We start from the raw sequence: 26,641 nt of genomic DNA on the forward strand, positions 1-26,641 counted from the left end.
TCCGGCGAGGGGTCGAAAATCTTCAAACGGTGATTTCTCCGCCGTCCGACCTCCGTTTTGCTCACCGTCGGTCCCGTTGGATTGCTCTCCTCACGATCTACAAATCTGCAAAATTTCACAGCAAACGGCCACCGTCGGAAATTACTGTTCCGGCGACGGTTGCCGGTGACGTGGCGGCCCGCCGGAAATTACTGTTCCGGCGAGTACCCCGAAAATTCCGGCCAGCTCCAGTCCGCAGTGTTCGACCTCCTGAACCCAAATCCGACTTCCGTTTCCACCAATTCGCGATGGTTTGGGAGAATTGCGGAGCCGAAACCCAAAAAGCTTCCCGATAAAATTCCGACCCCGTCGGGTACGATCATCGGAAATTAAGACCGGATCTGTGATTAGCATCACTCGAGCTTCGATTCGGTATATAATTCGTAAATTTTAGTTATCGTTTGTGTTTTGACCCCCCGGGTACCGGGTATTATTTACCCGAATAAAATATTAATTTATTTGACTGTCTGTGAATTTTGTTCTAGGAGCACCGGTGAGTCGTAGAATTGATCCCGTAGTGGATCATGGGTTAATTGCGTGCTCCAGGTGAGTGACCCACCTTCAAATTAATTTTGGGGAATTTAATTGATGAATATATTATGTGTGAATTAAATATTTGGAATTTAATTTCTATGTGCCAAATATTTATTGGATTTATTGTAGAATTATTTATGAATTTATTGGATTTAAGAAAATGTGAATTCTACAAATTTATGCCGTGTGGAATTATTTTATGGTTTTGAGGATTTTGAAATTGGTGTGGTTTTAATGGTAAATTGGGCACGATTTGATTTTCAAATATTTCAAGGAAAATATTTGGTTATGTTGGTGATTTCAATTTTTATGAAATATGCCCATAAAATATTATGGGATTTGATTATGATATTTCGAGAAATTATTTATGCTTGGAAAAAAAATGTGGATATTTGAATTGATGGATTTGGGAGTTGGTGGATTTGAAAATCATGGAATTTATGGTATGGATTATAAGGAAATTGTGGAGAATTTCCCGGTTCAAGCGGATGGATTATGCCCGCTATGCTTATGAAAAATGTGAAATTTGTTTTATGATTTAAATTTATGGATTTTATAATTTTTAGATGCACCGTGCACGTACTGGTGTTCTGATTATGTGATATGGTATATGTGATATGGTTAGTGTGCACACGGTTGTGATTAGCGCGCAGGTGGGTGTGAGTAGCGCGCGGTTGATATTATGAGGGTGTCCTGTGGATGCCATCGGAGAGGGCGGCCACCCCCCTTTGGCCGGGACACCAGGTTAGCAGCGGCGCTGTGGGACGCCACGCGACCGTATGCCGGTTTCTCTCTATAACCTCCTGTCTGGCGGTACCTTGGGACGCTGGGTACTGTTGGCGCCACTGGTATATAGTGGGTGCATCAAATGATTTTCAGAACTGTGTTTTAAAAATAAAATGTTTGGAAACTGAATTGGAATTAAAAATATAATTGTTACCGCTTCTGGTATTTAATTGATGTCTTGGTTTTCGGGGAATATGGATAAAGGGTTTTGTGAAATTGTTTTAAAAGGGGAACCTTTCCAACTGAGAGAATTGTAAGGGTTTTGAGAGAAAATATTATTTCCAAATAATTATTATTTATACTTATTACTGTGATAATATATGGTATAGTAGTAGGGTCGCTCACTGAGATGATTAGCATCTCACACTCTTAAATTCCGTTCCTCTAGGTACCAGGTTGTCGGTGTTCACTCGGAGCGGACTTGATCTTGCTCGCTGTTTTAGTTCGGCAGTACCCTGTTATTCTTTTATTGCAGTTGTAATATTTCTTTCACTCTTGTTGTATTTATTTTGCACTGGATTACTGTATTTATTTTTTTTAAGTACTGCAATTTGTGGAACCAATTTGTAGTTTGTGGGAGGAATAAGGGGATATTTTTGAAGTGTGTTTTCAGTGCAGGTAAATTTGTGGTAAGTAAATCCCTTAGGGGAGGTGCTGCCGGATTTTCCGTTGGAAGGTTCGGTGGTATTTCCTTGGGATCAGGGCTGTCTAGGGTTCCGGAGGAGGAATTCTGGACGGGTCCTGACACCATCTCTTCCCCCTTCAATTCTTCTCCCGGTCGACCAAACGCACAGCAAACACACACACAAACACACACACCCAAGACTCATAACACATGGAGTTAAAAAAAAAAAAATTTATTTGCCTTGCTAGCAAATTGACAGATGGTTAATGGTATTCAAGAAGGAAAGATCATAAACAAAAAGAGAAAAATTTAGCTAAACGGTGGTGGAATTGAACAAGTAGCACCAGGCTTCATAAACGATTGACTGCGTGCGTGAAGGGGAGATATGGGAGTAGCGTCGCTGGAATCGCTGCCTCTAGGTTTTAGATTCAGGCCCACCGACGAAGATTCATTCCGACGTCCAGGTTATCCCCGAAGTAGACGACTGCAAATGGGAGCCCTGGGTATTTCTCTTTCTCTCTGCTCTGCTCTTCTAACTTTTTAGTTTTCTTTATTTTTTCTGTATTTTTCTTCTACTATTTGGAAAATTGGATTGATTCTTTGTTTGCTGCATCAATTTCCCTTCATTCCCCCTGAACCGAATGAATTCTTCATTCCCAATCATTATTTTCTTTATTTTTTCTGTATTTTTCTTCTGCTGTTTGCTAAATTGGATTAATTCTTTGTTTGCTGCATCAATTTCCCTTTATTCCCCCCGAACCGAATGAATTCTTCATTCCCAGTCATTATTTTCTTTATTTTTTCTGTATTTTTCTTCTGCTGTTTGGTTAATTGGATTGATTCTTTGTTTGCTGCATCAATTTTCCTTTATTCCCCCCCGAACCGAATGAATTCTTCATTCCCAATCATTATTCTCATCTCATTTCATATGTAAATATAATTATCTTCGATTAGTAAAACTGTAAAGGTATGAACCAGTCCGGCCGATATATCCAGAAATTTCCACCTTTTCCCGTCGACAACCGGCCCGATCTTTCCACCTTATCCACCTAAAACCCGAAATCTTCACCGACAATGGACGATTCCGTCGACTTCCATCGATTTCGACGACAGATCGACGACACGCGTGCAAGAAACTTCTTCCCCCCCCGTCGGTGTCGGACAACATCGACAACGGAAACTGTCGTCGACATTTCCACTGTCTCGCCAATTTTTACTTCCCTGTGATTATCAACGGCACTATTATTAACATGGGTATCACTTATAAATTTTATTTAATTATGTATTAATTTTTTATTCTAAAAATCTAATTAAAAGAAAATTGAATAACTATTTAAATTGTAAAATACTTAATAATAGTTATTAAAATTGAGAAATAACATTTTTTTAAATTTTGAAGGTATTTGATTTCAATTTTATATAAAAAGTATGGACGTGTTAGTGGATACACCGTAAGTGGATATGAGCTGGTATCCATCGCTCAATCATTGAAAAATGTCTTTCAAATGTGTTGTGTTTGTATTGTTTATAAATAAAGTTTTTGAAGCTAATGAGGGCATCAAAGGAAAGTTTGTAGGTCCTAGCACTAATTTGTAACGGTCAAATTTCCCAAAAGTTGTGTAAAATGTTACAATCTTTCATTTTTACCCTAATTTGATTTCATTGTCCATGCAATTCCCATATGTGACCAAAACTAAAAATTTAGAAGAATATTAAATAAAAAAAAAAAAATGAAGCTACTTTAAATGGGCTAGCCAGACTAATTTTGGGCTAACGTTTTTCAGTCCAAGATCAAGCAAAAAATGTTGGCCAAATAAATTGGGCTCCAAATAGGCCCAATAAGGCCCACTATAAACCCTTACAGTGAGAGAGCGAACAAAACCTTACCCTATAATAGTAAAAGATAAAGTTGTGGCAATACACACACAAAACGCCTTTGCTTCTCTGAAACTCATCAAAACTTCGCTCCAAAATGTCACCGGCACCAGTCGTCGAGGCCGCCGAGGCCGAGCCTAAACTGGAGGAAATTCTTTACACCGACCAAACCCAGAAGAACCCTCCTCAGGTCTACTCCTCTATTTGCATTTCTCGCTGATTTTGTGTTTATTCAATATATATATATATATATGATTGTATATTTGGCAGGACAAAGAAGAGACTGTTGTGGTTGAGGACGTGAAGGACGACGACAAGGATGAAGACGAAGACGACGATGAAGACGATGATGAGGATGAGGACGATGATAAGGAAGAAGGGGCCCAAGGTTGTTCCCTTTTTTTTGCACTCTTCTTCATTTTTATTTATTTATTTAAATATTTTGGTATTATTTTTGTGGTTGTGGTATCAGTGTTATCTGTTTTGTGGTTTCTCTAATTATTATTGTGCTATCATTTTTTGCTTTTTATTTATTATTTATTTTTTTTTTAAAAGCCAAAAAAAATTTGTAGTTCAATATTAGGGTGATTCTAAGTGAGAATACAGAATGGAGAAAAGAATATTCCATTTTGTTCGGAAAAATAAAGAATACGAAAAGCAAGTAAAAGTAATTGAAGTTTTTTTTCATTTCCCCTTTGAATATATGAAACCAAACAAAAGGAGCACTCAAGCGCTGAAATGCTGGAAACCATCGTAATTTTCTTGAATTTGGAATAATTTCTTGGATTTGAATTTTTGTAAAAAAAAAAAAAAAAAAAAAAGAAAAAAAAAAAAAAGAAAGAATGAAAGAAAGAAAGAAAGAAGAGTGATGTTGTGTTTTAATCCATCACCTTGAAGATCATATTGTTTGATTTCTGACTTATTATCGGAAACAAATGTGATATAAGTGTCTTTCCTGATGTTTGTCAACATGCAATTGTATTCTCTTGCAATTTATGTAGTTTCTTGGTTCATGCCCTGTTGTCATGGTTGTAGCGCAACTGATGTGTCCTTAGACTCACTGGCACTTTTTCCTTGAGATGCATCATTCTGTTGAGTTGTTTGATTATGGTAAATATTCTCTATGCTGTTCTTCAGCAAGTAATGATTGAATAATGAATTGCAGGAACAAATGGGAGTTCCAAGCAGAGCAGAAGTGAGAAGAAAAGTCGCAAGGCAATGTTGAAACTGGGTATGAAACCGGTTACAGGTGTTAGCAGAGTCACCATCAAGAGAACCAAAAATGTAAGTTTTAAACGTTTAATTTTTCTGTTGACAAAACTTGGTTTTTCTTATCATTGCTGATCACCTGTTCACTGATGTATATTGTGGTATTTCAGATACTGTTTTTCATCTCGAAACCTGATGTTTTCAAGAGCCCGAATTCCGAAACCTATGTCATATTTGGAGAGGCAAAGATAGAGGATTTGAGCTCTCAGTTGCAGACACAAGCTGCCCAGCAGTTCAGGATGCCAGACATGTCTTCTGTGACAGCAAAACCTGACATTTCTGCAGCAGCTGCTGGAGTGCAGGCCGATGAAGAAGATGACGAAGTTGACGAAACAGGGGTGGAGCCTAGGGACATTGATTTGGTCATGACACAGGCTGGCGTGTCAAGGAACAAGGCTGTCAAGGCTCTTCAGACTCACAATGGGGACATTGTCAGTGCTATCATGGAGCTAACCACTTAAGTCATCCTCTACTTTGCAGTCCTGCTTTTCTGATGATGAGTTTTTTTGGTTTAGTTATCGTAGTTAAATTGTTTCCCATTTATGTGGTGGCTACAGAGTATGATTTTGATTCTGTTGGACCGAAGACTTTCAGTCACAGAGAGTATCTGTACTTTCTTCGGTTTCTTTTTCAATCCATCTTTTTCCTAGTTACAAGTCTTCTGCTACTCAGCTAGAATATCATCCTTTGCATAATTGATGAAAAGAACAAGAGTCCTATTTTTATCATGATTTTGGCTATCTAACCAATGATTGGCTCTCATGAACATTCCATCTTTTATCATTCTAGCTAGCTAAAATATTGGAACAACTATCTGCTTGTGTTTGGTAAATCCAAAGTCAATTATCAATGATAAACCTATCCACAAAAAGATGGCAGAGAGTTTTTGGATTGATGACAAATTTGGGGGTCAAATTCCCATGAAAACTAAGTGGTTTGTCTTGACTTGTTTTTCACTTCCTCAGATTATAACGTAGCAACCAATTGCAGAAGGTGACAAATTTTAGTGAAGAACAGTGAACAGAACGAGAAATGGAATGGAAGAACGTATTAAGCCATGAGCTTGAAGAATTTTATTATTATAATTCATTAACATTCCACTCTGTTATTTTAGTTGTTAATCAACCTGCAATTTGCTCGAATTTCTCTGTCATTTCCAGTAAGCACTTGAATTTGGCCCATCTTAACCATTGCAGCAGCAAAACTTCTCCGCTAAAGGAAGGAATTGCTAGCATATTGATTTAATTGGTAGGCTGTTTTTGAGCTTGTGAGGAGACTTTGATCCGATGTGAACAAGCCTCTGCTGTCTAGAACATCTAAATAGTAGCTCAGATCAAGGTAGCCAACGCTCTCTGGGTTCATTGGAACTGCCACACCTGAATCTGTTTTGCTGCCTTGAGGGCATTGCTGCTTCAACTGAGCTGCATATATGGGATATAAACTTCGATCCTGACCTGATGCTCCATTGAAGTTGTATAATCTATTACTGAAAGCACTGCAATGAGCTCGGCCGATGCTGTGTGTTCCTGTACATTATCAGTTCTATGTTAATTTTATTAAAATAGTGATAAATTAAGGTTTATGGAGCTTCTAGATTGGTTTTGTAATTAATTACCGGAAAGTGTAACCATTTCTTCTTGTGTTAAACCCTTGCTTGCAAAAGACTGAGTGAGCTGGTTGAGATTGAATGTTGGGGAAGGTATGTTTGTCAATGCCTCTGAAGCTAATGAAATCCTTTCATCTTTCCTTCCAGCAGGAACATCATAGGCAAGCCCTCCAGTGTACATGTCCATGGAGATTATGAAAACCTTCGAAAAATACTAAATAAATTAAGCAAAACGTGGGACTATTTTGGATAGTTCTTACTATTTGAACGCTATATCTTGCTGCAAATGCGACTATATCAGCACAGGAAACAACGCCTCGGCAAACAGCCTCTAGTCTTGCTTTGGCATTGTCAAGGACATCAAAACCTTTTAGACTTGGGTTATTTGGAGGAGAATCTTTCTCTGCTTTGTTTGTAGGAGTTGAGTCAATGAGCACTGATCCATCACAGCCCTATATTTTAGTAGCAAAACTTACACACTATTAATTACTCTTTGAAGCTTTCAAATATATTATACATACAATATATAAGAAGATATAGCTCCTACTAAGCTCCACAAACCCAAGCCTACTCGCTCATGAGTTTATACATGTTAGTATATCTTCATTACCATTCATTCAACTAAAATGTTTAGCAAAAAATGTCTCAGCACAACACTTAAGAGAAAAACATTGTTAAGATACTAGAAAAGCTCTATTAAAAAAAAAAAAAAAAAAGAAGGGAAAAAACTTAAAAAGAAGGGAAAAAACTTAAAAAGAAGTGAATGCATGGCCGCTTTGTATATATAAGCAGGTATAATTCGTCCAGCTCACTCTAACAAAGCAGTCATGAAAGTGCATTCTAAGAAGATCGGCCACCACTCCCTGATCCTTCCTATAAGCTTTTCGAACCTCATCTCTAACGATGAACTCAGCAAATCTGCATGAATTTCTATAGAACCCCACTTCAAGCTGAGAATGAACAGTACCATTCTGACATGAAAAAACCATGACCAGAAGTAGAGATAGGCAATAACATAGCTTCTTCAGACTCATTTTTCTTAATTTGTGCACACAAATGTATTGTTGTATTGATTCTGATCGAAGGTTTGCTTGAAGTTGTTAATATAGTATTATGCTTGAAAAGCCAAGAAGAACATCTATTTATATACAGTTGGAAGAAGCAGTACATAGCGTGCATACATGATATTCAGATATACTAAAATAATCGATATTATATTGTATAGTATGAGTATGTGAGAAAGCCACTATGCTAGAATATCTTTTTTTTGGTAGTTTTTGCAGCATTTGCTGCACTGCACTGCCACTCGAACTGGGGCAGGGAGGGGGCAGAAGCATGGACTACAACTGCACCCCTACTATGCTAGAATATCGTTGACAAAAGTAGAGGCAAAGCAAATGGAATGGTTTTGATGACGACTGAATCATAACCAATTAATCATTCTCCATATATACTGTCATTATTAATACTAAAATCTAAAGAACTTTTTTGCACGATATTTTTCAGCACTGGGACTTAATATCTAATTTGACTTGAAATCAACAATATCTGTCTGTATGTTCAATTGCATGCATGAATCCGGCGGTAGTTGCATTGAACATACAAAAACTTTTTCTTAGTGATAGAGAGCAAAGGACCTGCAAATGTATATAATATGAAGGATTCTTTAGGTTGTCAAAAAGTTCATGTACCATTCGATATCAAATGCATGAACGAGAATAACAAACACATCAAGTGTGACAATGGAAAAATCATACACAACAACGTATTGCACTTATTTTGGGTTTGAATTTTGAACCGGCTAGTTATTGAAGGCCAAGCAAACCAAGTGTTGTGGTTCTCTGACCACTTTAGAGAAGAAATATGAGAAGAAAAATAAAAAGAATTCTATTAATCTCTTAGAAATAGAATACAAAAATAAAAACTTCTCTCATGGAGGATTCTCACGTGGAACCTCTCTCTACACTCTCAAATTCTCTCTGGAATTGCTCACTCTTCTCTCAAGCTCTCTCTGGAACTTAAATACTCTCTCTCTCTCGGAGTTTTCTCTCAATATTCCTCACTTGGGATAATATTGAGCTTGCTCTCTTGGCTTGGCTTGCATACAACGGGATGGAGCCTATTTATAGGCTTACAAGGTCGGTTGCATGGCCACAATCTTCAACAGCCTCTGCAGAGCCCACAATTGTTGAACAATCCATTTTCGGTGCAGCAATGGCCATTGTCAAAAATGGTGGCTGTCGGTGCAGTGGTGTCAAAGATGGTGGCTGTGCAGTCTTCACACTGTCGGTGCAGTGGTGGTGCGGCTGGACTTCACAATTCTCCCCCTCCAGCCGCATTTAAAACTGATGGTCATCTACCATCTATTCCAGCTATGTCTCTGCATAGCTTCAGCTTCTCTTGAGCAACAACTTTTGTTAGCATATCTGCTGGATTCTCTTTTGTGTGGATCTTCATCAGTTTCAGCAACTGTTGATCTATTACTTCGCATATCCAATGATAGCGGATATCAATGTGCTTTGTATGGGAATGATACATTGAGTTTTTGCTCAAATCCATGGCACTTTGGTTATCACAATGTATCTTGTAGTCTTCTTGCTTGATGCCCAATTCTGTGAGAAAACGCTTTAACCACAACATTTCCTTACCCGCTTCTGCTGCGGCAATGTACTCTGCTTCACTAGTGGATAAAGCAACACACTTCTGCAATCTTGACTGCCATGACACAGCTCCCCCTGCAAAAGTGTAGAGATAACCTGATGTAGACTTTCTATTATCAGGGTCTCCGGCCATATCTGCATATGTATAGCCTTCTAAGATTGGATCACCTCCCCCGTAGCACAAGCACAGCTTCGATGTACCTTTAAGATACCTGAGAATCCATTTGACTGCTTCCCAGTGTTTCTTTCCAGGATTTGAAAGAAATCTGCTCACAACACCTACTGCATGAGCAATGTCTGGTTTGGTACACACCATTGCATACATCAGACTTCCTACCGCTGAAGAATATGGTACTGAAGCCATCTCCTCTATCTCTTCTTTTTATGAGGGGCACAATCTCTTACTCAACTTGAAATGATTTGCAAGTGGAATGCTGACCGGTTTGGCTTTATCCATGTTGAATCTCTTTATCACCCGTTCAACATACTTCTCTTGAGATAGCCATAACCTTCTATTCTTCCTGTCTCGGATTATTTGCATTCCCAAAATTTGTTGAGCTGGTCCTAAGTCTTTCATATCAAAGGACTTAGACAATTCTTTCTTCAGCTGACTAATCTTCATTGCATCTTGTCCAACGATCAACATGTCGTCCACATATAGCAAAAGTGCAATGAAGTTTCCACATGAAAATTTTTGAATATAAACACACTGGTCTGCTGCAGTCCTTTTATAACCTTGACTCACCATAAACGAGTCAAACTTCTTATACCATTGTCTTGGTGCTTGCTTGAGGCCATACAAGCTCTTCTTTAGCTTGCATACGAGGTTTTCTTTCCCTGAAACCTCAAATCCTTCTGGCTGCTCCATGTAGATTTCTTCATGTAAATCACCGTGAAGAAATGCTGTCTTCACATCCATCTGTTCAAGCTCTAGGTTTAGACTTGCTACTAAACCAAAAATGACTCGAATTGAAGTCATTTTTACCACTGGTGAAAAAATCTCATCAAAGTCAATTCCTTTCTTCTGAAGAAATCCTTTGACCACCAATCGGGCTTTGTGTTTCACCACCTTTCTGCTGCCATCTTTCTTGAGCTTGAACACCCATTTATTCTTTAGTGCCTTCTTTCCTGTTGGAAGCTCAACCAACTCATAAGTATGATTTTTCTGCAAGGATTCCATCTCATCTTGCATTGCTTGCAGCCACTTTTCCTTCTCTTGATGAGAAACAGCTTCCTGGAAACTCTCTGGCTCCCCCTCTTCAGTAAGCAGAATATACTCAGATTCTGGAAATCTCTTTGATGGAATTCGGCCTCGCTCAGATCTCCGAACTTGTAAACCACTGGTTTCAGGAGGTGTACCATCATCTGACCGCTGTGATGGCCCTGCAGCTGCTTGAGAGGATTGAGTCTCCCCCTGCTCAATATCCCCTTCTTCCTCCTGGTCTGCTTCTGGTATATCTTCATGCACCTCATTATCTTCTGTGGCTATTTGTGCTGGTGCTGGATTAGGACAAAAATTCTCGGCACTAGAACTACAATTAGGAGACATTTTGGGCTTTTCAATGTCTTCCATTTTCTGATTTTCATGGAATACTACATCCCTACTTCTAATAACCTTCTTTGTTTTCGGGTCCCATAACCTGTATCCGAATTCTTCATCTCCATATCCTATAAAGATGCATGGAGTAGATCTTGCATCGAGCTTCTGTCTGAGCTCCTTGGATACATGTACATAAGCTAAACAACCAAACACTCTTAAATGAGAGTAGGAGGGAATCTTACCCGACCACACTTTTTTCGGAATTTCAAAATTCAACGGTACTGACGGTGATCTGTTGATTAAATAGCATCTCCCCAGAATGGCTTTGGCAGCTTAGCCATACTGATCATACTTCTGACCTTTTCCATAATGGTTCGGTTCATTCTTTCGGCTATTCCATTATGTTGTGGGGTGCGAGGGACCGTCTTCTCATGTCGAATGCCGTGTCTTCTGCAGTAGGCATCGAACTCCTTGGAAGTATACTCGCCTCCATTATCTGAGCGGAGACATTTCAGCTTCTTTCCTGTTTCACGCTCTACCATGGTATGAAACAGTTTGAAGTAATCCAATACCTGGTCCTTTGTCTTCAAGAAATATACCTACACCTTCCGTGAAGCATCATCAATGAAGGTCAGGAAATACTTGTTGCCACCTAATGATTCCACCTCCATGGGACCACAAACATCAGAGTGCACCAGACTAAGCAACTCTGATCTTCTCGATGCAGAGGAACTGAAGGAGACTCTATGTTGCTTACCAAATAAGCAGTGACTACAAGGATCTAGTGCAGCATCCTTGCAAACAGTGATAAGTTTTTTCCTTGCCAAAGTGGACAATCCTTTTTCACTCATGTGACCGAGTCTCTGGTGCCACAGATTTTGAGACGTCTCTCCTTCTGCAATATTGAGGCTATCTGCACATATCTTCACATGAGTCTTGTACAGCGTTCCACAAATATGTCATCGGGCGACAACTATGGCACCTTTCGTCATTTTCCATGTGCCATTGCTGAAGTAGTTGTCATAGCCTTGCTTGTTTAAGGCTGCTCCCGAAAGTAGATTAAGCCGAAGGTCTGGAACATGACGGACATCCTTCAAAGTGATTGTACAACCAACATTCGTTTTTACCTGAATATCACCAGTTCCCATAATCTTTGCAAAACTGGAATTTTCCATCTTTACCGTACCAAAGTCTCCTGCTTTGTATGTTTTGAAGAAATCTCTGTGTGGAGTGACATGGTAGGATGCTGCAGTATCGACTACCCACTCAACATCTTGGGTTGATATATGAAGGCATGTCTCTTCTTCGGTGGAGCAGAGCGCCACTTCTCCTGTAACAGTGACTAGTGTCTCTCCATCCTTCTTCGGCTGATTACCTTGGAGTCTCTGCTCTCTCAACAACTTTCTTCAGTTCTTCTTCATGTGACCCTCCAGGCCACAATGATAGCACTTATATGATGATTTTCTGCCGTCTGTAGATCTGCCTCTGCTCTTGCTCCTGCCTCTCCCCCTATCTCGACTACCTCTTTGCTGTCTTCCTCTCTCTGTGACGAGCGCATGTGACTGATCCATGCCAATGTCTTTTCTCCTAGCCTCTTCATTAAATATGGCATCCTTAATCATAGACATAGTAAGTTTTCCATTCGGGGCCGAATTACTGAGAGAGACTACCAATGTCTCCCAATTGTCTGGAAGAGAACTTAGAAGTAGGAGGGCCTGATCCTCATCCCCTAGTTGGTAATCCACAGCAGATAGTTGATTTACCAAGCTCTGGAACTCACTGGTATGCTCGGCTACAGAAGTTCCACTCTGTAATTTTAGATTTACCAATCGCTTAAGCAACAGGGCTTTATTCCGAGCAGTCTTGGCCTGGTACATGTCCTCCAATTTTGTCCAGAGGGCATATGCATCCGTTTCCTTCGCTACATGATGGAAGACACTGTGATCGATCCATTGCCTGATTTGACCGATCGTTTTCTTGTTTAATTTCTTCCATTCTGCTACTTTGCTGGGATCGGGGTTTTCTCCTTTAGCTTCTATAGGATCAAACAGATCCTTACAATTGAGGAGATCTTCCATCCGAGGTCTCCAAAGTGTATAATTTGTGGCAGTGAGCTTAACCATAGCTCCCGAAGATGATTCTTCCATTGACATTATGGCTTGACCAAAAATGGAGCTGAATTTGGCAAAACGGAGTTAACCGTTGCGTCCGGAACGGCCGAAAATGGTGGACTTGACTCTTCTGGGGTCAAAATATAATTACCAGAAATTTTGGGGCAAAACTGTAATTTCACAAAATTTCTGGGTCAACCTACAAATACAGAAACTTCAGGGGTCAATCTGTAATTTCCAATAGTTCAGGGGCTGTTCCGTAATTACAAAAAATATTGATGACGTGGCAGATTGTGCTGACGTGTCAACACGTGGCAGATGACGTGTCGGCTGGCGTGGCAGATGACGTGGCAGCTTGGGCTGACGTGGTCGTCTTCAACCTCCAGACGGCGCGTGCGGCGCGTGACTTGTTGCAGAAAACTTCAGGCGGCGCGTGCGGGCGCGTGAGACGGTTTCTTTCTCTCCGGCGAACTTCGTTGTTCTCGTCTCGTCGGGTACTCTCACCTGGTATTGTAAAATTAATTATTTGAGCAACTTTTCGAAACACCAATTTGAAGAACAGTAGCTCTGTTTCTTCAAATTTTGAACCCAAGCTCTCGACCTGGAGCTCTGATACCATTTGTTGTGGTTCTCTGACCACTTTAGAGAAGAAATATGAGAAGAAAAATAAAAAGAATTCTATTAATCTCTTAGAAATAGAATACAAAAATAAAAACTTCTCTCATGGAGGATTCTCACGTGGAACCTCTCTCTACACTCTCAAATTCTCTCTGGAATTGCTCACTCTTCTCTCAAGCTCTCTCTGGAACTTAAACACTCTCTCTCTCGGAGTTTTCTCTCAATATTCCTCACTTGGGATAATATTGAGCTTGCTCTCTTGGCTTGGCTTGCATACAACGGGATGGAGCCTATTTATAGGCTTACAAGGTCGGTTGCATGGCCACAATCTTCAACAGCCTCTGCAGAGCCCACAATTGTTGAACAATCCATTTTCGGTGCAGCAATGGCCATTGTCAAAAATGGTGGCTGTCGGTGCAGTGGTGTCAAAGATGGTGGCTGTGCAGTCTTCACACTGTCGGTGCAGTGGTGGTGCGGCTGGACTTCACACCAAGCTATTTATATACACTATTGGACAAGCAGAGTAAACGAATATTGCATAATTTTAGCATTCAAAGTAAAACAAACAAATTTATAGCGCTAAGCTGGTAAGACGGTCGGCTGGAATATCTGCTCTGTAGTAGTTTCCATTTGTATATTGAGAAAGTAGAAGGAAATAATAATATAGGCCATTAGGCGTATAATAATGCCACAACCTATTAATGTAAATAAATACATTGAAAATAAAAATGCTGAATGGTTCAACATAAAACGAATTGATCGACTCCACCTTCTTCTGGAATGGATAAGATTGTTGTTTGCTTCTCCAAATTATAATCTGCCAAAGCCCAAATACATCCAAAAACTCACTAACTTGCATGGTTATATCCAAATTATAATGAATGGCTTCCATCAAATCTCTCCTCCCAAAAAGACAAAAAGAGAAGGTGTCACATCGATGTCTTGGAAAAACTTTCATTTGCAATTCTTTCTCCCATTTGTGGAATAGTGACTTAAAAACCTTAACTGGAAGCAACTATAACCATTATGGGTATTTTTAAACCTAATTAATATATCAATAATATGTTTATACAGCTTATTAACATATTCTCCCAAAAAAAGAAAAAAAGCTTTTTAACATATTCATTTGCCTATAATTACCTATATATATATATATATATATTCATTCGCCTATAATCTATTGGATAATAAAACTCACTCTTTCCACAAACATAACAAAAATTAAAAAATGACCACCCAACAAAATGCTCACATATTCCAACACCCCCCCCCCCCCCCCCCAAAAAAAAAAAAAAAACAAAACAAAAACAAAAAACACCAAAAAACAAAAAGACAAACTGCTTGCTTTTATTTTTTTATTTTTTATATTTTATATATATATATATATATATATCTGAATCATATTCCACGATATTATATTGGAACAAGCAAAATATATATGGAACTAATTTTTTATTTTTTTCTGCCTTGAGTCGTTTTAGAGCTTGTATTATAATTGCACAAATACAAGCAAAAGAAAACAAACTTAGAATTAGAAATTCCAACTATGAATATCCAGTTTGACCTTTCAATATAGCTACCATGATAATAAGAACACATAGCAATGTCAAGCCCCTTAATTCCCTCCTTTTAACTAATTAATGACCCTGCAATTTCCTCGAATCTCACCAGCACTGCCAGTGAGAACACCAAGTTGACCCATCTTAACCATTGCAGCAGCAAACTTGCTTCTCCAAAGGATAGGATTTCTAGCATTTTGATTCACTTGGTTTGCTGTTGCTGCATTTGAGAGGAGAGTTTGGTCTGATTCGAACAAGCCTCTCTTGGCTAGAATGTCAATGTAGTATCCTGTATCAGTGATAGTTGGAGAAGAAGGGTTCATCTGAACCACTAGATTTGGATTTGTGTTGCCTTGAGGGCACTGTAGCTTCAACTGAGCTGCATATATTGGATCTAAACTTGGGTCCTGATTTAATGTTGCATTGAAGTTGTACAATCTGCTGCTGAATGAAGTGCAATGTGACCTCCCAATTGTGTGTCCTCCTGCACAACAACATTGTCAACTCCTACATATTAATTTAATGATTAACATTATCAAAATCTCCATTATTCAATGTCACAATCGTAACATGATACCATATATGTATATGGATTAAGAAGACAGACCCAATATGTGAATTTTGAATTTTTAAGTCACATCAAGCAGAATTAATTACTGTTCCAAAGAACCAAACTTTCAAAAGATAGACTGGATGAGTCAATGATATATGTCTCGGTTGGTAGCCTTTGTCATCCATGTCAATTAATAAAATGACAAGAATTTGACAATGAACAGTCCATAACTAAGTCTCACCGGAGAGGGTAACCATTTCTTCTTGTGTAAAGCCCTTGTTTGCAAAAAATTGGGTGAGTTGGTTTACATTGAGTGTTGGACCAGGTAAGTTTGTATTGGCCTCCGAAGCTAATGATATTCTTCCATCTCTTCTTCCTGCAGGAACATCATAACCAAGCCCTCCAGTCTGCATTGCCATGGAGAGATTATAAGGAAGAAAATTGTATATTGAATTTGTCAAATAAATGACTTCAATAAACAAAAGTTCAAGAGCAAATATTTTTGCTTACCATCTCTATGCTATCCCTCGCTGCAAATGCAAGTATGTCAGCACACGAAACAACACCTTGACATAGAGCTTCAAGTCTAGCTTTGGCACTGTCAATGACTTCGAATCCTCGTAGACTTGGATTATTTGGAGGAGCATCTCTTTCTGCTGTGTTTGAGGCAGTGGAATCGATGAGCACTGAGGCATCACACCCCTGAAGTGGAAAACAACCAAAATTAATTATTCTCCAAAATGCAATCTTGAAGCAGCTTAACTATAATGGGAATGGAAACATTTTGTTCCAAGCCAACATGACCAATAGATTATTCTACCATAATATATACTAAGCTGTGATTGGTCGATGAAGGAATTTTATGAGAGGCTGTGATATATAAGGTAAGGACAAGAACTTCCTTACATGGAGAAAAATTTTAAAAAGCAAATCCTTACTCTAACAAAGCAGTCATGGAAGTGCATTCTCACAAGTCCAGCAGCCACTCCTGTATCCCTGATAAACCCTTTCCTAACCTCGTCTTCAACAATAAATTCAGCTAAACTACATGATCTACTATAAAAACCCACTTGAAGCTGAGAATAAACACTTTGACATGACAGAATTATCACAACCAGAACTACAGACGGACAACTTGACTTATTTGGACTCATTTTCTTTAGCTAGTTATTATTGCACTACTTTTGGTGTTTGAACTAGCTAGTTATTGCACTTGAAGGCCAAGAAAACCATGTTATTTATATACACTTGGACAAGCAGAGTTTACGAATATTTGCATAAGAATTTGTATCCGAAAGTAAAACATACAAACTTTTAGTGCTAAGTGAGAAGGCAGTTGGCTGGAATGTCTTTGTTACTTTTAATATAAGTATTTTTATATATAAATTGAGAAAGTATTAAGGAAATACAGCTGTGAAGTCGGTTTTGAAAAGACAGATTTATTTCACAATCCTATTGCATTATATTATTGGCCTCTTAGCAAGATTTACGCGTCGCCTTCCATCAATGATTTAGAATCGATCTAATTTTATTTGACTTGAGAGAGCAAGAAGATTATTCAATGCTATCCAATTGCTACATTTTTTACTTGCATGAATAAATCCAAGAAGTGGTTGTTAATAATATAACTTTTATATTGTATACCAGCATGATCGAGAGAGACAATTTATACTGTTAATCAGATTGTGCTTTTTGAAATATTGGATATTTTTAACGTGGATATCTATTAGGTCTGCTATTAATGTCATTTTCAGTATTAACTTCCATAAAGAAAGCCATCTGTTTCCAAAAAAAAACTTTGTAAAAAATAATACCATCTTTCAAGGAGCTAGAAAAGCAATAATGCAAGAACAATTTAAAAATATCTTTTTCCGACCTTCTCTTATTGTATTGATACTTCCACGGAGAAAAGCTCCCTAGACTACAAGGGTTAACCATGATGTATACTTCAGCAAGAAATATAGCTAATTTAGTAATTACCCTCCAGTTTGCAGACCGCTTCTCTAAAACCCTTTTTTTTTTTTTTTTTTTTTTTCCCTTTTGTCTGAAAATTTATATTATATATGTTGTCCAACAATATACTGGGAAAAAAAAAAAAAAAGTTCCATTTTCCAAAATTGTCTTCACATTTGTACAGAATCTGATACAGAATCAAGGGATGTATTTTACATGTCATTCGGACAATGCTATTCTGTGTTACTTGTGCTGCAGCACAGTACACGTAGGATGGATTTATCATTACGTTAAGCTTATACCTAGCTCGGAGTCTTGAACTCATGATTTTAAACTCATGATTTTCCAATCATAGATGTAAGTAATTGGTTTGATTTGTTGCCTGCACTGAACTTCTTGACTTTGATGCATGAGATATGGCATGTGAACACATACAGCAGAATAAGTAGTACGGAAAAAATATTTCCAAAATGAATCATCACCTGCATGCTATGGAGACATGGCAAAGATGACATTCGTGACAAATGAGAAGAGAGATACAACAAGAGCGATAACGGTGATATGTATAAGAAAACACTTCCAAGTTTTGGAAATCTTAAACATGTCCAAATGTACAAAAATATAGAGGTAAATATTATTTACAAGGATGGCTAATATATGTCTAGCAACAAGATAAGAGAAATTATTTCATCCCTCTGCAAGATTCAAAGTCTCAGCAACAGGTTCATCGATTCTTTCCTCCAAGCTCTTCCTTCATTACATGTTCCCAATCCCAACCTCCAAGTAGCTGATTCCCAGACCTATCGCTGCTGCTGCGAGATTGTACCAATGGATCTTCATCAACAAACAGATGGAATTCTTTCACTGTTAATTTGCCTTCGGTGCTGTTGCCAGAGTTATGCTGAATTATAGGATCCATTTTTAAATCGGACCTTCCCTCCTCTAATCTTCGGCCAATAACAGGCTTATGGTTTCTCTTACCAACATATCCAAGATCAACAACTTCTGGCACTTCTTGTGCTTCTGTACAAATGGAACTACTGTTGTCATCTCTGGATTTAAGGATATGGAATCTATCCATAACAGAAGCCTCAAAATCATTTGTGAAGTTCTTTGTGCCAAAGTTGATAGATTCCTGTATGGAACCATCAGACTTCAAGCTACCCTTTGCTTTCTGTTCTTCAAATGGTATTTTGTCAGCCTTATTGGGATCAGGAAAAATCTTTGAGCTTGATGGTTCATCCAGATTGGCAGCATTCAAGGAATCTGAGTTTTCAACCCGGCACCTCAAGATATGAAATCTGGCCATGACATCATCAGCTTGGCTAGTTATGTTTCTCATAGATGAGTACTGGGTTTCTTTGAGCAGATACTCCTCATCCTGAGGTGAGAACACGTCAACTGTGTTTGGATCAGAAGAAACCTCAGACCTAGATGACCCTGATGGTTTCTTCATAACCGTAGTATTTTCACACACATCTGGAATAGATGCAGATTAAATTGGAAAAATTCCACAATCAGATTTTGGACAAACCCTATTCTTCAGGGGAAGAAAGAAACCCAAATAAATAGTTTTCATATACAAATATTAACCTTCAGATTTGAGCAACTCAGACTTCTCCATTTCCATTTTCATGCGGTTGAAGCGAGCTTTGCAATTGATGGAACACAAGGTAGCTTCAGCTTCAAGCCATAAATTCTTATACAACAGAGTTTTAGACTCTGTTTCCTCCTCATCATAAAAATTCTCACTAAGAACCTTCTTTAAAGCCTATAAGATGAATATGTGAGACAAAAGAAGAAAGCAGAAATCCCATTACCCTTGATTATTCATTTTCTTATTTCATCAAAGAAAAAAAAAAAAAAATTGAAAAGAAACTAAACAAAGAAAGAGTACCTGAGTCATTTTCTCTTCTTTTACCATGTCAAGATCATCCCTTACAGCACAAGAATATGATTTCTTGTCATGTTTCTTACCAGAGACACAATGCCTGTTGCCCTGATGGTCACTCAGAAGATCAAGCTCATCCTGAAAGTCAATGTCCGTCATTTGGGACCCATCACTAATACTCTGAAGAAAACGTTATTCAGACTAAAGGATACTGCAGCTGAATTTAAACTACATTGCTTAGAAAGAAACATAAAAAAAATTATCCAAATTAGTATAATATAATATATGCTTGTCCATGAAGAATTATAATCAAACATCAGCATTATTGTATCTAGATCCTAGATATCCAAAAGATTTATCTTGTTCCCAGCTATTCTCAAAACCTATTCCAAAGTCCAAATTAAGTAACAGATATTGATTCAATTCAACGTATTCCAATTAGTAGTTATATGGTAGTTGGCAAGAAAGTACATGTTGCTGCAGTCAAATACACCTCTTCCAACATGATGCGAAGACTAAGATTGCTAAAGCATTTGTACACAAGGTCTAACACGAACATGAAAGAGACTTTGTTATTTACTTTTTAATTTTTTGAAAGTTACTCTTAAACTGAAAGGATCACTTTCTGATACGATTTGTAAATGCGGTCCTAAATTCCTTTCTTTCTACATACAGTATAGATATTTTTATTTGTTTGACCTATCTCCTATCAGCAGGAAAAGTCCATAAAAATTGAAATTTCTTATTTTTCAGAAAGACAAGTACTTCCAGATCGGCCATGTGAGTTTTATATAAATGGTAACTAGAACTAAAACTACCTACCTTGTGAACCTCATTTGATTCGGAAATGTTTTTCTGGGAAGAAGTTGAGTCATGTATCAGAGTTCCCTGCTCAACATTCTTTGACATGCACATACTGAGATTGTTTATCACACTCTTAACGGCCTCAAGGTCTTTTTGTTTCAATTCACACAAACCATTTGTACAATGTAACAGTAGCAACTCTGATAAGCTACACATTTTATTAACTAGCCCTGGGACATTAGTCGTTAGAGTTGGTTGTTCTCCATTTGATTTGGTAAGGTTGGTACCAGCATCTTCTACAGGAACAGAAGGGACCGTTTCCACAGCTTCATGAAAATGCAAAGGGGATGAATCATGTTCCAAGGTTCCATTGTTATTTTCTGACACCAATTCATCCTCAAGACCTTGTTGTGTAATTGGAGAATGTTTTAAGTCAGAACAACTTGACCTGCTTCCATGTCCATGGGCATCATCAGAATGTTGAAACTCTTTACCACATCTAGTTTCCAAATGGTAGCTGTTCTTCACAGTATCATCTGATATGTTGTCTTCAAATACTGAATTTGCAACTGAACGTATATTCATAGGAAATGTTGAACTATTTTCTGAACACCCAGATTCATGATACATCATGGTCTCACTTGGCTTCTGAGAGAAGACTTTATTGTCGGGACTGAGTGAGGAGACCTTTTTGGCCTGAACATTCAAACTATTGTCTAGATTCTTCATTTGTTGTGGTAAAACAGCAGGTGCCTCAAATGGAGAGAAACGAGAAAGTGAAGATCCTTTCCAGCATGGAGAATCCACAGAGGGGTTATACTGATCAACAGTTTCAGAAGAATCTTCGATAGAATTGATGGTATCAATAATATTAAGGTCCAAATTGAATCCATCAACAGTTAAATCAGAAATCTGAAGTCCAGATTTTGCTTTCAAAATATGATTCAATGAATCATTATTGATACTCTCTTTATTTACTATCTCTCTGGTTTTAGTCAAAGGCAATTCCCAAGAGACAGGATTATTTCTTTCTAGATGTATGCTGAGTTGGCTAGGATCGAAGAGAACTTTGCATTCCGAGACCATAGGGGAATGGATCTCTTTTATATTAAAGGAATTGCTTCTGTGAAGATCTGTCTCAGCATCACTTCCTAAATTCACAGTTTCAACTGGAGCAGCATTCAGTGCCAAGGAAGTGGGGACAAGAACTGGTGGCCTGACAACGGGGGCAGGGGAAGACTTTGAAATGGATATGCTATCATTTAGACTAGCATCATTTTGTCTCAAGTCTTTTTTTTCATGTAAAGTACCAAAGGGTATTTGACTATTCCTTGAACTGGGGAGGAATTCTAAAGATAGAGACTCATGGTGGGTCTCTGGAAATCCTGCAGGCGATTCCAAGAGAGATCTTGAATAGTCAACCGGGATGAAGTTGGGATCTTGCCCCAGGAAAGATTTACCTTCTAACTTTCCTGAATTCACAGGTCCACCAAGCATGCTGATGCCATGGGTTACTTCAGCACAGGTATTCAGGCTCTTCAGTGCATGAGCATCTGCATTATTAAATATTAAACAAGGAGAAGAAGTTTCAGGTTAGTATGCTATAAGCAAACAACATAAATCTGCATAATATAATATTCATGTCAGTAATGCTAAGCCAGCATGATATCCAATAAGGATAATGGAAGTTAGAAGAACCTAAAACTTAGCAAGCTAGAATGTGAAGTTTACCAAACTATTTAGAAAGTTAACTAGGAATCTGCATTTTCAAACAAAGATTTGAAAGTTTACAAACAATTCAGCATGGTCTCCATGAATTACCAAGCATATTTTGAGTTTATGCTTCTAAATTCCAAACTTTTGGCCAGGGCCAGGGTGAAGATAACCAACTTTGTAAAAGACTCATTACAGATCTGCAGAAGAATAAATTAAATCAAAAGATGCTTGGGCTAGCATCCATTTTAAAAGTTTGGATATATAAAAGCTTGCAACAGGCACAACCTGCATCAACTGACAAAAATACTAGTTGAGCCAATCATAAATATTTCAAAGAAATAACCTACTAAAAAAAAATTGGAAACTAACAAAGAGAAAAGAATAACAAGACATAATTACATCGTACTATAAGATGGAGAAGTAGCTTCAACAACAATGATTACCAAAATACACACCATCATATAAAGGTTTGAGCATAAATACCTTGGTTCATGTAATTCCTGTATACTGATGAAGCAGGTGAATCGGCACCCTTTGAGCATGCACTCCCATCAATTTCTTGCAGTTTTCCTTGGTCCCACTCCGCCAATCCATTCCACAAGCCACCCCACTGGGACACATACTTCGAACCAGATTGTCTTTGACTATAATCGTTATGAAAGGAACCATCCAAGGCGGGAACATTCGAAGAAGACAACCAATCATAAGTGGTTTGATCAGGAATCACCAGAGAACTATCATTTCTCATTGCAGGCGATAGAAAAGAGGGATAATATGGCTCTGCTTCAACGTAGCCAGTACCGACACTATCTGAGCATTGGCCATATGTAAATGCATTGGTAGCAGCTGGGGCAACTGTGTTCAAAGGAGGTAAATGGGAATTGGAGGATTCAGCGTTTCTCAATCCTCCATACTTATATGCATTTGTAGAAGGCACTGAACTAAATTCCAAGCTGGGGTTTGAAAATAGCTTGGAAGCCGAAGTGGGAGAGACAGTAGGGAGCCAATTATGCAGAGAAGAATTCAAAGGGGCAGCATAAGAGGGTTCGGTCAAATCCACAAGTGGGTTTGAAGGGGTTTTTGGAATCGACCGATCGACTGTAAAAGGTGGGGCTGAAGCCGATAAATTGGAAGAAGACGATGATGAATAAGATCCCCCATTACCATAAGCCCCAAATCCCATCATTTTGTTTCTCTAACACAAAAAAAGAGCAAATTGATCGAAACCCAGATAAATCGACATCAAATATAGCGCTTAGAAAGTGATAATCAGCTAATATATTGAAAATTGGAGTGGTAGGAATAAAGATTCATTGACAAAAATTTCATCAAAGAGCACAAATACCGTCAAAAATATGAAACCTATACAAAAGATGGAAAATTTTGCAAGGACTTATATGAAAAAGCGAAAGGAATGCGAAAATCATACCAGAAAAGCGAGCAGCAAGATTCAAACGCAGAAAGAGAGAGAGAGAGAGAGAGAGGGAGAGAGAGTGGTGGCAGTGTTTTTCTTCGTCTTCACCCGTTCACCGTCTGTGTGGGAATAAAGGAGTGGAAGAAGAAAGTCACTGTCTTTAGGCCTTCACTACGCGTTGATTTTGCATAAAAGCCCCTACGATTTGATTTAAATTATTTTTTTCCCTTATGTTTTCAGCATTTTGCTATTCACCTACAAACATCATATTTATTTTACATTTAAATTTGTTGTTATCGTTGTTGTTTTTGGTTGTTGTCGTTGTTGTTGTTTTTGTTTTTTTCTTTAAGATTTTGATGAAATTTTATTTGAATGTATTTGTCCCAAAAAAAAAAAATTGGTAATTTGATGCATTTTAATTGGATTTGAATTTTAAAAATAAATTCTGATAAGTAATACGATCACATTAAAAGATAACGTAGTTTTAGAAAATTTTAAAGATCTATTCTGGTAACACATTAATGGCAGTCAACAGTAGAGATTTTGACTGTCAAAAAAAAAAAAAAAAATAGTAGAGATTTTGTATCTACAAAAAAGGATAGAGATTTTAACCAATAAATCAAACATGGGTTTTCCTCTGTTACTTCTTTTTTTTTTTTTTTTTTAGAGTCTTCTTTTTTACTGAGATTATATATATTTCTGATTTGTGCTGTGTCTCTCTTTACATCCACTACTTTAACTAATTTTTAAATAACTCTCCGACCCACTAATGATTGATAATTATTCCATGTTTTCCAGAAAAAAATGAATTATAATAAATTGAGAAATTAGATCAGCAATATATTGTTGAAAGGAAACAATATTTTTTTAGGGAATGAGAATGAAAGAGAGAAAAGGGCCCATGCAATTTGTCACGTTGCCCAAAATGACAACAATTCAGGACATCCATCATAACTTCCCCCCATCATTGGCCTATTCACATTCACTGTATGTATCAATAATATTAATATATCTCCTCTTTCTTTTTTACTAATTGGGGTTGGTTCTTCTTGGATAAGGACATAAGGTTCAAATGAACCTCATGTCCATGATCATGAGCTACCTTTCTTGTACCTCTCTCTCTCTCTCTCTCTCTCTCTCTCTCTCTCTCTCTCTTGAATTAGGTTTAAGGAATTTCCATTTCAATATATTTAATTTCCTTCATTATAGTGTATAGGAGAGGAAATTGAAAAAGACCAAACTAGCTATAGAGGAGTTTATTTCAAAGAAAATCTTTTGCAAGTTCAATTTCTGAAAGAATAATGAATCTTACATATACATAATATTATACCCTCTCAAATATACAGCACATGATTCTTAATTTGATCACACTCAGCAAATTAACAATCAGAAAATGCAAAAACTAATTAAGAAATAATGAACAAAGGAATATATATACATATAGGACATATGAGTATATTATATAATGAAGAAATTCCAACTCCTTGATAATTCCTAGTAGTTTTAGAAGTAAAGGATAAAAGTGTCTTGAGGAGCAAAAGCAGTAGAAGAAGGCCTTGAGAAACCACGGAAACGGAAGCTACGACGTTGCCTTGGAGGTAAGAGACGCTGCGTGACCCTTGCAAGCGCTGCTGTGTATTCCCCAAGTAGCTCTGCAACAACAGCCACCATTATCATCTTCTTTCTTTCTTTTCTTAACTTTTCCCTTATTTCCTTTCTTTTCCTTTGTGTGGAAGAACAACTAGTTAGCAATGGCTTCGGAGAGATGGGTACTTGGATTTCTTCAGAAACTTGTTAAGGCTGTCGACCTTGTAAGCTTTACTTGTTGTAGCGGCAAAATGGATATCCATATTTATAAGCTAGCCAATTGTCTTCTGTTTTCTTTCTCCCTTTCAAAATAAATAAATAAATTTCTTTTTGGGGATCTATGAAGATTAGGTAGAGACAGTTTACATTTGAATATAAAAATCAACGAGGTAGAAAACGACTTATCTAGGCATATGCAGACAAGGGGTTCTTTTTTCTATGGTCATAAGCCTAATTACGCGTATGTGGTAATCATTGAAGACGAAGATAAATTTATTAAACCATGTTTCACACACGTATTTACTTTCCTTTGCCTTGTTCATGTTCTTTTACCATTTTTTTTTTTTTTCTTTTTGATCGGGTTACAATAGTATTTCTTTTAAAAAAAATGAGGGTAAACCCACAACTTAATGGAATGAATATAAAAGGTTTACCATTAATCAATCTCACTTTGTCGTGTTCAATTTTTGTAATCACATTTTAACTTTAATCACATGACAGTATGGACTTTTTGGAGGATTATGAACTTGCTTATTAATTTATATTTTCGTTTTAATGTTATATCATTGTTGTATGAATCAGAATGGATGCTTCGGAAGCATCAGACCAAATATATGAACACTTGAGAAAATGCCATGTGATCTGCCTAATTCCTGTGCATTCCACTTCGATTTTGGTAACGTGGAAAACAAAATTTCATATCATCGTATACTCTCTCTCCCTCTCCCACCGATTTTTCTTTTTCTTTATATATATATATATATAATTTGAAAAACAATAATGGTATAAAATAAATTCATCAGATAATTTATAACGTGGTATTGTCTTATTGGTTTGAATATTTAGTTACGTTTATCTTTTCAAAAGTTTAATAATTTATATCTAGATTTTTTATATTTGTTAACTAATAATATAATAACATATCATCTTTCCCACATCATTAATTAAATTATCTAGTGTACTTTTTTAGAGTCCGTTTGAAAAATATATCATCATCATCATGTACATGTATTTTGACAAAATTGAGCTTGAACATTATTTAGCCATTAGTCTAAACTAATTAATTAATGTTCTTAATACACATGACGATGAATAGAAAATAATACAGGAAAAGCTAGGCATTTTCATTTCAACCTCTCATATTTTCCTTGACTTGGGCCAGCATTTGTGCCTTTATATAGCTTGTCCTAAGAAATAATGGATGGACCCCAGAAGAATATATACAACTAGTTAACTTGTATTATCCAAACACGGAATTAGGACTTTTTGGAAGACCATATGA

General features: G+C 37.5%; 4 protein-coding genes across 5 annotated transcripts; 1 reads left to right on the plus strand and 3 right to left on the minus strand.

Annotated features, from left to right (window-relative positions):
- The first annotated feature begins 3,886 nt into the window (after window positions 1-3,886).
- LOC107407048 (nascent polypeptide-associated complex subunit alpha-like protein 2) lies at window positions 3,887-5,856 on the plus strand. The gene is made up of 4 exons (XM_048470574.2): window positions 3,887-4,049; window positions 4,130-4,247; window positions 5,025-5,143; window positions 5,239-5,856. Exons 1-4 carry the CDS (start codon window positions 3,957-3,959, stop codon window positions 5,587-5,589), a joined length of 681 nt encoding a protein of 226 aa, XP_048326531.1. The 5' UTR covers window positions 3,887-3,956; the 3' UTR covers window positions 5,590-5,856.
- Window positions 5,857-6,716: 860 nt separating this feature from the next.
- LOC125421463 (peroxidase 5) lies at window positions 6,717-7,768 on the minus strand. Its single transcript, XM_060819900.1, has 3 exons — window positions 7,547-7,768; window positions 6,995-7,186; window positions 6,717-6,936 (listed from the first exon to the last, which is right to left on the minus strand). Exons 1-3 carry the CDS (start codon window positions 7,766-7,768, stop codon window positions 6,736-6,738), a joined length of 615 nt encoding a protein of 204 aa, XP_060675883.1. The 3' UTR covers window positions 6,717-6,735.
- Window positions 7,769-15,041: 7,273 nt separating this feature from the next.
- LOC107414954 (peroxidase 5) lies at window positions 15,042-17,091 on the minus strand. Its single transcript, XM_016023173.4, has 4 exons — window positions 16,714-17,091; window positions 16,286-16,477; window positions 16,017-16,182; window positions 15,042-15,706 (listed from the first exon to the last, which is right to left on the minus strand). The coding sequence occupies exons 1-4, from the start codon at window positions 16,927-16,929 to the stop codon at window positions 15,297-15,299; spliced, it is 984 nt and encodes a 327-aa protein (XP_015878659.1). The 5' UTR covers window positions 16,930-17,091; the 3' UTR covers window positions 15,042-15,296.
- A 1,174-nt stretch (window positions 17,092-18,265) lies between these two features.
- Window positions 18,266-23,729, minus strand: LOC107414988 (uncharacterized). Of its 2 annotated transcripts, none has more exons than XM_016023218.4 (6): window positions 23,569-23,729; window positions 22,623-23,334; window positions 20,442-21,976; window positions 19,626-19,799; window positions 19,322-19,499; window positions 18,266-19,207 (listed from the first exon to the last, which is right to left on the minus strand). In XM_016023218.4, exons 2-6 carry the CDS (start codon window positions 23,323-23,325, stop codon window positions 18,453-18,455), a joined length of 3,345 nt encoding a protein of 1,114 aa, XP_015878704.1. In that variant the 5' UTR covers window positions 23,326-23,334; window positions 23,569-23,729; the 3' UTR covers window positions 18,266-18,452. The 2 variants fall into 2 exon arrangements, with proteins under 2 accessions (XP_015878704.1, XP_015878705.1); XM_016023219.4 differs by having other exon boundaries at window positions 19,626-19,757; window positions 23,569-23,727.
- Between the last annotated feature and the right edge of the window lie 2,912 nt (window positions 23,730-26,641).

The sequence above is a fragment of the Ziziphus jujuba genome, chromosome 8 (assembly GCF_031755915.1).
Source record: "Ziziphus jujuba cultivar Dongzao chromosome 8, ASM3175591v1".
NCBI lineage: Eukaryota > Viridiplantae > Streptophyta > Magnoliopsida > Rosales > Rhamnaceae > Ziziphus > Ziziphus jujuba.